Below are 14,635 nucleotides of genomic sequence, written 5' to 3' on the forward strand. Positions count from 1 at the left end.
AAATGTTTTTTTAAGTCACTGCTCCATTCACTCAGTGCAAACAAAGACACAGTCCCCCCCCCCCACCTCCCTTCACCTAGCACTATTTCTGCTGAGCATGAGCGATGACATTCTCAGAGGAGCTTCCAAATCTGCCGACTACAGCAGGTGAATATTTGGCACCTTGCTGCCCCTAAATGCTTCTTCGCTTTTTGGTGTTGTGCCTGGATTGTAATGAACAAGGAAAGCGGTGAGATGTGTCAGGACACTTCAGCCTTTCTCTGTGTGCACATCAGCATCATCCACTCCATTAAATCTCTGGTGAAAGCTGTCAGATTTATACACACAAACACAGAGTAAGAGCACCTTAGCCAACATAATGATGGTTTCAGTGCCTGCCATCTAGTGTTCACTGCAGGGAAAGATTACTACACACCCGATCAGTGAAGCTTGCCGTTCTGGAATAATCACATGCCTCCAAAATATCTCTTGTAATAATCCAGTAGGTTTTTAATGGCTTATTTCATTTAACTCCCAGCCACTAAGGGAGCGTTAAAGACTTCAATTTACCACAGAGAAACTGGAAATCACTTCATTCAGAGATGTGTCTTACGTTTGGAATTCTAAAACCAAAACTGCACATGCACAGACAGACAGAGAGTAAAAATAGACTGTATATAAACATTTATTCTCCGCACAGCTGTAAGGAATCAATGGGAAAACAATATTATCAATTACTGATAGAAAAATACCTTTGCTGCACCATGATCACTCTGCACCCGTACATACAGTTAATAGTAAAAAGAACATAGTATGTGTGTTATAATTTAAAAAAAAATAATGCAAGCGTGCAAATATGACATCTATTAGGTATGAAAGTGTCACTCATACAAAAAGACATACAGTGTGTGGTATATTGGCATATTTTTTATAATCTCTACAAAAAAATATCAGTGATAATCTCTTCTTTAAAATTTCTTCTTCTAGATTTCAATACTGATTGTGTGCAAATTTTTCAAACTTAAACAACATCTGCCGTCTGTGATTAAAGAAATCCTGTAGACCTATGAGGAGAAGGAAACAGAGAAGTCTTTGGAGTGAAACATCTTTTCAAATATTTGGCTTCGTGCGTAAAAATCAAGTACTGTGAACTTTGTGTACAAGGTTGTGTCAGCACATTTTACAGTGTGTGTTGCTGTCGAAAAGGCTTTTCAAATACTTCATGTCCCTTTAGGCAGCTGCTCAGGTCCACAGTCCACAGAGACAGTAATATGACAAGCAGCGTGACACATTATCTCCCTGTGTTTAACACAGTGTAAAAGTGCAGCAGAAGCAGACATCCCTCTGTCATTCTTATGTCTTGTTTGACAAGTGTAAGTAAATGTTGGTGTCACAGGCAGCGTTTTACAGTGATTCAGCTTGGCTTCATAAACATTTGCACTTAGCAGTTTTTCATGAGAAAACTGGCAATCGTGTGGACCGGCAAGCACAACGTCTCGCTCATTTAAGAAGTCCAGCAGATGAGACTGTGAAACAGAAAGGTCCTCCAACGAGGATCGACCTGCTTTTACATGCACATTAACTCTGAGAGCCGAGGCAAGGATCTTACACAGTATTTTGTATGACATCTTTAGTTCATCATTTCGAGGTTTAGTGGCCGACCACAGGTCACCGCATGATCATAGGCTGGCAATAACCGTGTGAGAGGAGTTTTTTCTGATTGGTTGACCTGAGCCTGACGTGGAGCGGTTATCCAGCAGTGTGACTGTGTCTCAGTCGAGGCAGAGGTGAGGGCGCTCCCTCGGAGGCCTGCAGATATAGATGTTTCTGCGCTGAAGGACGGACACACACACACACAGGACACGCAGGACAGAAAGAAATTAGATTATCACAGTACAGTCTGAAACTTTTTAATGGTATATTGCGGAAATACGCAGGACACAGGAGAAAATACTTTTAATTGAATTTTGTTGTTCTTCAGATGTGAACACTGTAACGCAATAAAATGAAAACATGCATGGTAAAAATTATATATACTGCTCAAAAAAATTAAAGGAACACTTTTTTATTAGAGTGTATCATCAAGTCAAATTAAACTTCTGGTCACTTAAGTAGCAGAGGGGCCTTTAATCAGTTTCAGCTGGTGCACTAGAGGCACAGCAATGAGACAGCATCCAAAACGGGAATGGTTTTATAGGTGGAGGTCACTGATGTTTTTCCCTCCTCATCTTTTCTGACTGTTTTTGAGCATTGCATTAAGCTGTGGTCAGTGATGATCTGGGGAGCCATATCTATGGAGGGACGCACACACATCTAAAGGCTAAGCAACAGCATCCTGACTGCGATTACATATCAGGATGAAATCTTTGGACCTATTGTCATATCCTACGCTTGTGCAGCTGGCCCTGGGTTCCCCTGGTGCACAATCATGCCTCACGTGGTGGAAGTATACGAGCAGTTCCTAGAGGATGAAGGAACTGATACCACTGACTTTCCCATGCTCACCTGACCAACATCCAGTAGAACACTGGACGTGGGCCAGATCATTAAGATCTGATGTGTTTTCAAAGGGATTTGCTTTCATTTTTTTAAGCAGTGTACATAATTATGTTACAAATGCAGCTATAGTGCATAAAACAATCACAATCACTAATGGCACAAACTCACAGTTTTCATTGAGAATCTGCAGTATTTCTACAGAGATTCAAAAAAAATAAATTTAAAAAAAACACTAAACATATTAATATGTAAACCTGGTGAAAACTGGTATAATAATCTTTGGACCAACCTGCTGATCTGAGCGTCTCTGTGGCTTCACTGTGGCTCAGTTCCAACTGAGGTCCGAAACACGGCGTGTACACTATCTGAACTAAGTCCATTAGATCCCAGTGTCTGCACACTGATCTGGACAGGGACACTCAGGTCGATATTTTCAAGAATACACTGCACAGACAGAAACAAGACTTACTTTGTGTGCCCTGCTTTAATAAATTCTTTGATTTACTTATTTATCATGACAGGATGGATTTTGTACAGCTGTGGATACCTTGGTGCACGCTGAGCTCATGACAGATTTGTGAAAGTCCCCATCAACATACACCTGAGAGATAACAAGACATAATGAGTACAAGAAAAACACATACAAGCGAAGATAATCTTATGTATTGTTTACCTACCCTGTAGCCATACACAAACGTGCCATTACTGCATCCCAGCTCATCGAGTGGTGGTCTCTCCCAGCCAATCATAAGGTTGCTCTGACCCACTGTTTTGATGACCTCAACAGAACGAACCTCGGCTGGAGCTTCTGGAGGGGATTGGACACAGAAAAGTCAAGTACAGTTATGCTCTCTGCTGCTTTTATTATTCACTAGTTATTACTAAACCACACCAAAACAAACAAAGATAGCATGACATAATATATCCAGAATTTACTATTAGTTTACTAAACCAAGTGGTATGAACAGTACCTGGCTTGGGTCTTTTTCCTAAACGAGCGGTGAATGTTGTGGCAAACTTGTTCGATCTCTCAGGAGAGCAGTGAGACAGCTGACTGGACTGAGAAACTTCAGGGATAGCACCATCCATTTTAGAAGTCATGTGGAAAGTTGTAACTTCAGGGGCAGTTGATATTTGAGGGGCAGTTGCATCTGAGGAAGTGGCTTTTGGATTAGTAACAGCAGAGTCAAAAGTAGCAACCCTCTGTAGAGAAGCTTTACGTGCGGCATAGGATACATCAGGGATTGCAGTGATTTTCTTTGTAATTTTTGAGGATAATGTTTCATTAGCGCCATTACTTAAAATGGATTTGACGTTGTTTGCAGCCGAGGTGGAAAAAGTAAAGTTAGAAGAGCTAGAAAGAGCAGATGTGTCTGCTTTAAGGTGACGGTTAGTAAAGATGCTGGGACTGAAGGTTGCATTAACTGATCTAGATGCAACTGCTTCAAAAAGTGTTGGTGACTTGTTAGCGGCAACTGGTTTAGTTGTTACTACTGGAGTGTGTGGAGCTTGGCTCATAGCAGTGGTGACTGTGAGAGAGTTGATCTGTGCATTATTGAAACTCAAGCTCAGCTTCTTAGTCTGAGAGGCTTTGTTCAGGTCTGCAGGAGCTGACAGTGATGGACTCCTCCTGGGGTCCTGTCCTCTTCCTCTGCTCTTTGGAGCCTTGGGATGGAGACAGATATTAGAATTCATTAGATATATAAGATCTGATTGGATTTGATCTACCTTACTTTACATGGAAATAACTTCAAAGTCAGTGAAACTTCAAAGGACAAATTGTAGATTAGAGTGGCTTTTATTTCATATCAGAATAAAGCAAAAATCTATATCAACCTTTCTGTATAATTCAGCACTAACCTATATTTTTGTTACTCTATGTTAGAAAATTCCTAAGTGTACCTCAAAGCTGCTCCTCAGGGTCTTCTGTAGCTGTTCATGGAGGTTAAGGATCTTCTCAGGACTACTCAGCCTCCTCTTTGGACTGGCAAAGGAGACAGAGGAGGGAATGGTAGGACTCAACAAGTATCCAGTCACATTGGTGGCACAGAGGGAGGACTTCTCTTTCTTTATCTCCGGATGATGAAACACAAATTTCTCTGGTTGACTGGCTGCTTGGGGTGGTCCACCGGCAGAAGGAGACAGCTGTGGTGGGATCAAGAATAGACTGTCTTAGACTTTCATCAAGTCTAAAATTTCTAATGTAAAGTACAGTTTTGTTTGATAATTTAAGCACTGGCACGCTGAGGTCAGGTTAGCGTTCCCCAACAAAGAATTTTTCGGAGCATTTTTGCTCTATAAAAATTATCTTTCATTGTGAAAACATCAGACAGACATACTTTTCTGTAAAGGAGTGAAAGACGGTGAGACTAAATGCAGGCCTGGCAGAAAAAATACAATAAATAAAATAACACAGAAATCTGGAACTGAGGTTATGTTATTTTTTTATAAAAAATATTGCAAATTAAGGTTTTAAATAAAGCTTTTGAAATAGCTGTATACATGTTTGAAATTATATTTATTTGCATTGTCTCACCGGCACTGTATCAGGGATTTCTCGCTCATTTGGTGGAAGAACAGGTGACGCTGACGCCTGGATGGTGGCTTGCTCTTGCACTGGTGAGGATGGCACAGATGAGTTGGCGTCTTTCTTTAGCGATCCTGTGAGTACAGGTGTGAATTCACTACCGTAGTCTTGATGATTTGCTGAAGATTCAGTGGAAACTATGGACATTTCTTTCCCTCTGCCCTCTACTCCAGCTTCAGGTGTGACTCCAGTTTGTTGGTGCTTTTTTACAGAGGTGGATACAACTGGGCAGGTCCACTCAGGTATGAATTCACTGGTGCAGCTTTTACATTTTGAACTAAATTCAGGAGTAAACCCACTAGCGTAATCCCGGGTCTCTGTGTTATTTTCCAAAGTGAATGCTGCAGTGTACTCCTGCAGAGCGGCATCGCTGAGCAGATGTTCGACCTGCTGTGTGAGGTAGGGGTTCATACAGCCTTGTCTCTGCAAGATCTTCATCATCTGATCTAATAAGCTGTTCCTCTCCTGACACTTCACCACTAGGCAAGACAGCTTGGCCTGTTATTGGACAAAATACCTGACAGTCAGAACGAACCACTAAAATCTGTTGAGCAGAACCTGAACACAGATCTAGTCTTTATTTCCTCACCTTTAAAGGCGGTATATCCAGGTCTGTCTGGCTTTTCCTTTTCAGCAGCGCATCATACTACAAACAAGTAAAATTATAAACATGACAATTGTACAATAAGTATAAAGACAGAACAGTTTATTACTTAAACCTAGCTGCAAAACCACAGCTGACCCACCTTAGCTCTGATGTCATTGTAACGTGCCCTGAGTGAGACAAGAACAGTACTGATGTCATCCCTGCTGCCTTGTCCTCTTTTCAGAGCTATATACTCCGAGTTCAGCTCCTCTAGAGCAACAGTCTGTGGGGTTTTACACACACACGTCACATCAACACACACACAGACGACTTATGAGTAAAACTGTCTCCAGCCAAAAATTAGAATGTGTCAGTGTATTACAGTCTAGTACAACATATGAGCATCATGATAATGATTTAAGTTTAAAGCTAATTTGTTCAATACATGTGGCCACTTAGAAGTATTTTATGATGTATAAGAATCCAAATAACAAAGGCATTTTGGCATTCTTACCTTGGCTTTGAGCTGAGCTGTGAGGATGTTATATCGCTCCTCTGTTTGAGCCTTGAGTGACAGCATGTCAGTCTTCTCCCTGAGCAGGCCTGTCAGTTTGTTCTGCAGCTCCTTCACCTGCAGCAGAGACAGCTGCTCTTTAGGTCTAACGCTTAAACTTTGTGTATAAAATTAGATGAAAGGCCTCAGAGACAAAAAAAACACACTAAATGATTAAACTTCTTGATGGATTTTCATGTAGTACAGCCACGTCTAAATTATTCAACACCTGCAGTACCTGAACTCTGCTTTTTAATCATTTCACCAATTGGTGGTGAAACCCAATTAAGCTTCTGGGAACTCTAATACAACTATATTTGATTCAACTGTGAAGCAAATATAATTGTTGCATGTGTGTGTTTAAGATGAGTAACAAAGGAGGGAGGAGTTCGAGGCAAAGAGACACAGCTGGAAAAAGGTGCAAAAGAAAGAACAGCTTTTCTTTGAAGGGATGTTTGAAAACAGCAGGCGAGAAAAACGACTATTTCTGTGAAGGATTTAGAAGAAGGGCTAGAAGGAGGCAAGAATAAAAGTATCATCAAAGACTATAAATGAGTAGACTTGAAAGGCAAAGGTGTAAACTTTGGAAACTTCAGCACACTCCAATCTAAACCAAAAAGAACATAAAAGTCGACTCGAATGTGCAAGACAAAATGTGAATAGGACTTTAAAGCTCTGGGGGTTTTCTTTATGGCGCGATTAAACTCTATTTCTTAAAAATTAAGTCCAGTGTGCCTGTTTTAAGAAGTATAAACTAAGTCGCTCCTGTTGTGGAGGTGCTTTGTGGCTCCAGGAACTGGTAAACTTCACTGTTACTGGCATTTTTTTTTATATTGAAGTGCATAAAATTAAAGCCCTGTGATCAATGAGTTTTCCAACAATCCAGTCAACCAATCTTGAAATGTCCTTGGAGAGTCAACCAATTATGTTCGAAAATCAAATCTTCTTACACTAATTATATAAGTTTTGCACTTTTTAACATGTAGAACATGTTGCAGATTTAGGGGCTGGTATCATTTTGACTGTATCTGTAAATCTAGTTGAATACCTGGGTTGTGAGGTTGTAATTTTCCTTCTTGATTTCTTCCATCTGATTTTCAACATCTGTAAGCTTCATCGCGTTTTCAGCTGCTTGGCTCGCCTTTTTCTCCACCTCCTCCCTCCTCGTTTCTGAATGACGCAGTTCACCCTGAAGCCTCTTGATCTGAAGATATATACAAAATGAGGAAAGTGTGTTTTTGAAACATATATTATGTCTAAGAAAATAATATGATGACAAGAAGGATGAAAAAATCTGCATAATACCATTTTTCTAAACTAATAACAAACTCGCTTAAACCCACCTCTGCACGGCTCTTGTTCATTTCCTCCCGTGACCTCTTTAGCTCTGCTCCCAAAGTTTCAATCTCTCTCATCAGATCATTTTCTTCCTGCTATAAATCAAAAGATTCGATGCCTCAAAAATCAAGTTGAAAAGCCATGATGCTGAAAGGATATTCTGTAAACTGACACAACAGGCCCTGACATCATGCACAAATGCACTCCATTCTTGATACCTGTATTAAGTTTCCGCCATGGTTATTAGTCTGGCATCTTTGTGTAGCACAATCTGCAGTCTCAGCAGGAATCTCACTCTTCTTCGTCAAACCAGCGCTGCTTGAATTCAGCATCTGCTGCTTCTGATTCCTCTCCTCTGTTTGTTTTTGGATGCTGAGACCTTGTAGGCTGTCTCTTTCTTCTCTAAGGTCTTGAATTACCTGCATTATCTGCTCTTCTGCTTGTTTCAAACAACTGACTGAATGTTCAGTTCTTCTTTTTTCTTCTTCCAAGCTGCTTACTGACTTCATCAACCTGTCGTGTTCTTCTTTTAAACTGTGAGATATTTGTTCCTGGTCTCTCTTTTCCTTCAGACACTTAAGAGAATCGGTTAGTTTGTCTCTCTCTTGTTTCAGATACAGCACTGTCTGGCTTAACTGGTCGCTTTCTGTCTGTAAACTCTGCAGTGACTTCATTGTTTCATCTCGCTCTTCTTTTCCACTTGAGAGAGATTCAAATATTGCCCCTTTATCTCTTTCAAGAGCAGATAAAGACTTGGTTAGCTGCTCTTTCTCCTCTTTTAGGCCATTCATGGACCTTTTAAAGTGTTCTCTTTCATCTCTCAGTCCACAGACTGCCCTGCTCAGCTGCTCTTTCTCTTGTTTAAGGTCAGCCAGAGCTTTAGAGATGTGGTCTTTTTCCTCCTTCAGTCCCCATACTGTCCGAGTTAATTGCTGTTTCTCTTCTGTCTGTACTTGGACTGACAGAGCTACTTCGCTTTGCTGTTCTCTGAGTGAATTTATGGATTTAGTCAATTCTTCTTGTTCTGTTTTGAGGTTCTGGATTGAATTGGTCAGCTGGGCTGCTTCATCTTTTTGTGAATCAAGATGAAGATGATTTTTTTGTGAGCTCCTCTTTAGTAAGTCACAGTGATTATTATGCTGACTACCAGATACTGATCCTGTTTTCATAGAGTCAGTTTCTTGATTGAACATTAAGTGTGCAGCTTCTTCTCCCTGGACTAACTTCTGCTGCAGATCCATGATGGTGTTCAGATCATCCTCAGTCTTCTTGGTGAGTTCTGAGATCAAACACCCCTGTTCCCGGTTCTCCTGCTCCAGCCTGACCTGATCCTCTTCTAGCTGGGAGATACGCTCCATCAGTTGGGTTTGCTGCTTTGTGATGTCATCTTCTTTGCGCTCAATGTGAGCCAAAAGCTCCTGGATCCTCTCTGCCAATGCCCTGTTTTCCTGATTCAGGCTTTGGATAAGATCATCCTGGGCAAGAGCAAGAATGTTGCCATCTTGGGTAGGAGATGACCTGGGTTGATCATTCCCACCATAAGTAGAGAGTGTGTTAATCTGTACAGAGATGCAGAGTTTGATCAGTGATATACTGGATGTCTTCGGTGGAAAATAAAAATGTTAAGAATACTAAACCACGTGTAAAATACCTTTTCTGCTGAAGACCTCTGCTCAGTCTCTGCCTCTAGTTCCTCTGCTTGCTTCCTGAGTTGTAACTTCAGCTGAGCATTTTCCTCAGCCATCTCCTTTAGCTGACTCTGTGTGCGCTGCAGAGCAACCTTCAGGTTGTCACATTGCTCCTGAAGAGCTTTAAGATCTCTATCTAACCCCAAGCTCCTGTAAGCTTCCCTCAGGGCATCAGATTCCTCACTGGGGCTCTCTTCTAAGTTTAAGATTCCCTCAGAGTACCAGCTTCCAAGTTTAAACTCATCTATTGATTCTGTAGTCAAGGAAAGTGACTTGAAGTTGGCACTGGATTCAGACCCGTAGTGAAACAGGTTTACAGGATGACTTTTAGTTGGCATTTTTGATTTAACTGCTGAGGAATAATGCTCTGTGTTGCTCTGTGTGCTCTCTGCTGTCCCCTGGTGGTGAACAAGTGGAACTTCTGATGAATAAGGCTGCACCTGCACAAAAATCACAATTTTAAGATATTTGACGAGACAAAGTCGATAGAATAACAACAGTTCTTATAACAAAGAATTGTAAAGCTAGTAGTTCCCATGCTTCATTCAACTATGGGAAATACTGATCATTTTCACACTGCAAAACATTTTATTTAATTAACAATTAACAATGGTAGCCTAAGTTCACAAATAGGTGATAATAAGTGAATACATTAAAAACAGCAGTTTGTCTCCAAACTGGCATCAGTAAGTTGCATATGTTCTGATATTTAGATCTCAGTAGTGTCCTGAACTCCTGATGTCCCAGAAGTAAATACTCGGGAGGACTCTCTTTGTGTACTTCGTACTTAAAACTTTAAAGGAATTTGAAATATAGAACTTTTCCTGCTGTAATCAAGCTTTATTTTCAGAGACCACAGTCAGACTTCCTAATGAAGTTATTGTTATAGTAGTATATTATAGATAGATAGATAGATAGATAGATAGATAGATAGATAGATAGATAGATAGATAGATAGATAGATAGATAGATAGATAGATAGATAGATAGATAGATAGATAGATAGATAGATAGATAGATAGATAGATAGATAGATAGATAGACAGACAGACAGACAGACAGACAGACAGACAGACAGACAGACAGACAGACAGACAGACATTAATATAATATTAATAATATTAAATATTTATATTAATTGGATCCTACGCACCTCTCCCGAGCAAGCCACTGATGGCTGTCCCGTGGCAGTGGAATATGAGAAAATGCTGGCAGTCCCAGAATTAACAGCTAGACTGGAGTTGGGTGTGCTGGTCTCAGGACTCAGGCATGTGGATGATTGGCTCGGTATGTGGTTAGCCGAATCCCTGAGGACCTTCTGCAGTCTTAGGTTCTCCTCTCTCAGTTGTTCAAGCTCCTCCAATAGCGAGTTCTCAGATAGTTTCAGCTGATGGATCTCTGCCTTCATCTCATCCACGCTGCAGCTGAGGAAGTGGTTGCTCTCCTGGGCCTCCTGGAGCTGCTCCATTAGTCTCTTCCTCTCAGTCATCCTCTCCTCCTCTCTCTCCAGCAGCACTCGAAGATCCTCCTGCAGGCTTACAATGAATCCTTGTAACCTTTCCTCATTTGAGGACTGTTTTGTGTCACTGTTTCTTCCTCCTCCTAAGCTGTTCTCTGCTTTTCCCTCATCGCCCTTTTGCCTTTCTTCTCTCTCAGTTCCAACACTTGGCTGCCATTTCTTTCGCCTTTCTTCCTTGGTCTCCTCTTCTCCTTCGCCCTCTCCCCTCATGGAAGATAGCCTGTCTTGTTCCAAGCACTGCGCAGTACCGCCAGTGATTCGGACTGCTCTGATAGTTGTCATACCAGTGGCGGCACTCACAGTCATGTCAAGTAGCTGCTTTTCTAAAGTGTAGATGCGATTCTGCAGGCTCTGCTCTCTCTCCCAGGCCAGGCTGAGCTTGTGTTGGAGTTGGGTTTTAAAGTTTTCAAAATACTGGGCCTGTCGACTCATCTCCTCCTCTTTGGCCTTCAGTTGCCTCTGACAGCGCTGCAGTCGCTCCCTCCACACTCGCTCCTCTCGCTCCTTCTCCTGAGTCTGAGAGAGACAGAGAACAGAATCTTGCTTGATAACATGTTCTACGTGCCTGAGCTGAACTATTTTGTGTGTTAGTACTAGTAGTAGTAACAGTCGTAGCTGTATATGATATCTATAAGACATATATCATCAGCTGTATTTGTTTTACTGTGCACTGGCAAAGTAACTACTTTAAAGAAGTTTCCATCACTCAAACTTCTTAAAGATACCTAAAAGATAAATGAAAAAGTGATGTAATCTCAACAAAGATGATAAAAAACTCTATGCTCACTATCACACTAGCATGTTGTTGTTGTTGCTTTTTTAATTTAACCTTTATTTGACCAGGAAAAAATAAGACTAAGAATAAAATCTTGTTTATAAGAGTGTCCTGGCCACAAAAGAGAGCAGTACAATCATACACTTCATACACCAGACTGGCAATAAAAATAAAACACAGAAGCAACCAAAAATTATAAACTTCAGTGTCAATAAAAATTAATACCTTAGTGATAGTAACCGTCTAATAGGAGCTGCAAATTTGAATGCTCTTTTTCCAAATTCAGTGCAAATGTTTGGTATAGACAAAAGGAATGAATCTTGGGACCTAAGACGATAACTTCCCACACTTTTTTGACAAATGGAAGTCTGTAGGTAAAAATAAAAAGTATATAACAGTGGCTGAGTCGTGTCTTATGTATCTGTTTTGACCAAATAAATGCATAAAAATGGCCTATAAGTGATTTTATGTGACTACTCAAGGTATGTATAAAATATATAAGGTGTGCTACTTGCAAAATATATTCTATAGCAGTAAAAGTGTTAAACTATTAACAACCCAGCCTTTAAAACTTTGCATTTAATGGGAATTCATTATTTTCATAGGTAAAGTCTGATATTATTTTGTCTATCCCCAGTAAACTGCACAAGCCTCTCATTCATATCTGAAGTACATATTACTCCCATCTTCTAAAACTTGCATATTCAAAGCTGTAAATGTATTTCATATTTTCTACATCAGTGACCCACTGAATCTCTCAGACAGCACTCACCATGGTTCTGACCTCCTCCCTGAGCATGTGGAGTCTCTGGTCCAGCCTCTGGGAGTGTTGCATGTTGGGGAACTGAGAGGCAGACGCTAGCTGATATAGCTGCTGCAGGAGGCTCCTCTCTGACGTCTCCAACTCTCTGATCCTTATCAAATACCAAAACAAGATCGCATTACATCATCTTAACACCATGTAACATCATATAAATTAGCACAGAGACGTTAAACTGTCTCTGATTTTAAAAAAAATTTATTTAGTTTTACCTCCTAACATGGCAGTAGATGCAGTGAGTAGTTTTCAAAGGTGCACTCTCATGCTTGCATGCAGGGCAGTCAGGTGTGTGTGATACGTGATATTATGTCAGCCAAAAGTGAGCGTACAGTAGCAGATGTGTGTGTCACTGGATCCCCTCTCACCTGTTCCTCAGGTAGCTCTCAGGCTGGATGGCTGAAACCGCTCTCTGCTCCAGGACCTCCACTCGATCACACAGCACACGCAGGTCCACATCAGCTCCTACAGAGTCCTTTACCATGGCAACTGAAGTGCATCCGGTACCTGGTGAGTCTGACGAGGTCATGTGATCCTCCATTGGGTCAGCTTATTCCCACTAAGTTAATTTCACCTGCAGCACAAGAACTGCCGGTGTCAAACTCAATTCTTAAAAAAACTAAAACTCATACATGTTTTCATACATTCATTTGGGCAGCTTGTATGTTTCAAGTTAACAACTCTGTCACATTTGTACAGACTATAACTAAGACAGACACAGACGCACACAATAAAGATACATGCACTTAAAATACAGTCATGTATTATTCACACTGTCAACAGCCTGGAAGCAAGTTGTTGGACACACGATAATCTATCAGGTTACGCCTCCTTCTAATCATCCACTCCCATCCTGCACCTCCTACTGTACCACACTGGACGAACATACAAAAGTTTTATGTCATGTAATCAGTTCAGTTCAACCTTTTGTGTCTGCACTGATGATTGCTCCTGGACATAGTGTGTGTTGAGTAATATAGTTGATTGAATATTGGTTGAAGGTATATATGAAAAAACGTGAACCTTAATATTTCGAGGGACGGTCCACTCCAAAAATTAAACAAACACTAGTTTTCCCTTTTGCCTGTATTGCTTTTTATTTATCTATTGTTTTGTTCTGAGTTACCCTGACTTGGAAGTATCAGCTATGGAGATACCTGGTACCTCTTAAATATGATGGAAACAGAGGTTTAGTGGTAAAAAAAAATACATTTGATAAATATCTCTTTTGCAGAAATCATGATTGCAATGCTAAAAAGACATCTACAAAACAGATTCATATTGAAAGACTGTTTCCTTAATACCAAAAAGGAGGTGCAGAAAGAAGCATGCAACTACCCGTGACACAAGGCTTCTGCTTATAGCACCGTGACAGGACGTAAACATTAACAGTGTCCCACTCAGCTGAACCGTTATGGTAGCTATTTGCATGCCACTTCCACCTGGCAGTGTACTAGTTTAGCTGAAAAAATAGTTCCTACTTGAAACTGTTCACGAAAAGGTTTTTGAGATTACTGAGTCTAGAAACTGACATTGCTGCTGAGTTTTTCAAACATTTATTCATATCAGAGCTTTGAGGATCAAACTGTAAGTGTCATGGATAATTAGATGTGGAGGAATAAACAGAACTAAGATAAAAAGCAAACATGTGATTTTGAAGCAAACTGCTTTTTTAAGCTTAGCAAAGAACTGGCAACCAAGTGTGGCAAATGTGTAACAGTGCAATTACATAAATCAGTGGTAGTGTTATTAGAAATTCAATCATTTACAAACTTCTTGTAATCTAAAAATAGACAAAGTCACAAAACCTTAATGGAAGCCATCCTTGGCGACAAATTTGCAAAGGAGTATTTCTGAAAACTGAAGTGAAACAACAAACCTGTTTTTGCGTTTTCACTGTTCGTTCCTTTTCATTGCATCAAGAAACCTCCAAATAGTTAAGCTTCTGCTCAGCGAACTTAGACGCACTGCTGTTTCCTTAGAAACGGCACAGACGTTGGACTTTGCCAAAATCCTCCATATCCAGTTGGCACTCAGCTTGTTCACCCCGTCAGTCAGCCTTGTGCTTTCATTCTTCTTCTCCTCCCTCCATTTGTCCCCTTCCATTGTCCTGCTTGGCATTCCTTCAGCTGAGGCTCTTCTTGCGTTTGTAAATCGTCTGATTCAGATTTTTCCCTCGTTAAATCAAAGTGTTTGCTTTACAGAGGAGTTGGGGTTTTATGTTCCAGGTCCAAGGATCACTATAGCAGATGTTACTTATAAATAAATCTCACTTTCTTCTCATGTATATCTGG

General features: G+C 40.6%; 1 protein-coding gene across 2 annotated transcripts; it reads right to left on the reverse strand.

The window, feature by feature from the left end:
• Positions 1-557: 557 nt before the first annotated feature.
• On the reverse strand, positions 558-14,589 carry LOC116334822 (girdin). Of its 2 annotated transcripts, none has more exons than XM_031758399.2 (18): positions 14,221-14,589; positions 12,710-12,915; positions 12,297-12,438; positions 10,384-11,265; positions 9,194-9,670; positions 7,761-9,101; positions 7,548-7,637; positions 7,253-7,408; positions 6,166-6,282; positions 5,812-5,934; positions 5,655-5,711; positions 5,015-5,563; positions 4,381-4,623; positions 3,450-4,143; positions 3,156-3,286; positions 3,026-3,079; positions 2,768-2,922; positions 558-1,811 (listed from the first exon to the last, which is right to left on the reverse strand). In XM_031758399.2, exons 2-17 carry the CDS (start codon positions 12,880-12,882, stop codon positions 2,794-2,796), a joined length of 5,358 nt encoding a protein of 1,785 aa, XP_031614259.2. In that variant the 5' UTR covers positions 12,883-12,915; positions 14,221-14,589; the 3' UTR covers positions 558-1,811; positions 2,768-2,793. The 2 variants fall into 2 exon arrangements, with proteins under 2 accessions (XP_031614259.2, XP_031614321.2); XM_031758461.2 differs by having other exon boundaries at positions 558-1,806; positions 14,221-14,330.
• Between the last annotated feature and the right edge of the window lie 46 nt (positions 14,590-14,635).

This window comes from Oreochromis aureus, linkage group 2 (genome assembly GCF_013358895.1).
Source record: "Oreochromis aureus strain Israel breed Guangdong linkage group 2, ZZ_aureus, whole genome shotgun sequence".
In the NCBI taxonomy this organism is placed as follows: Eukaryota; Metazoa; Chordata; class Actinopteri; order Cichliformes; family Cichlidae; genus Oreochromis; species Oreochromis aureus.

What these genes read in the sequence shown, in the direction of transcription:
- LOC116334822 (XM_031758399.2), bottom strand. Translation starts at nt 12,882, where the DNA reads ATGGAGGATCACATGACCTCGTCAGACTCACCAGGTACCGGATGCACT. An exon ending in ATTACAACCTCACAACCCAG is followed by an intron (nt 6,283 to 7,252) that starts GTATTCAACTAG and finishes TCTCTGCTGCAG; the next exon opens with GTGAAGGAGCTGCAGAACAA. An exon ending in CAGCTCAGCTCAAAGCCAAG is followed by an intron (nt 5,935 to 6,165) that starts GTAAGAATGCCA and finishes AAAACCCCACAG; the next exon opens with ACTGTTGCTCTAGAGGAGCT.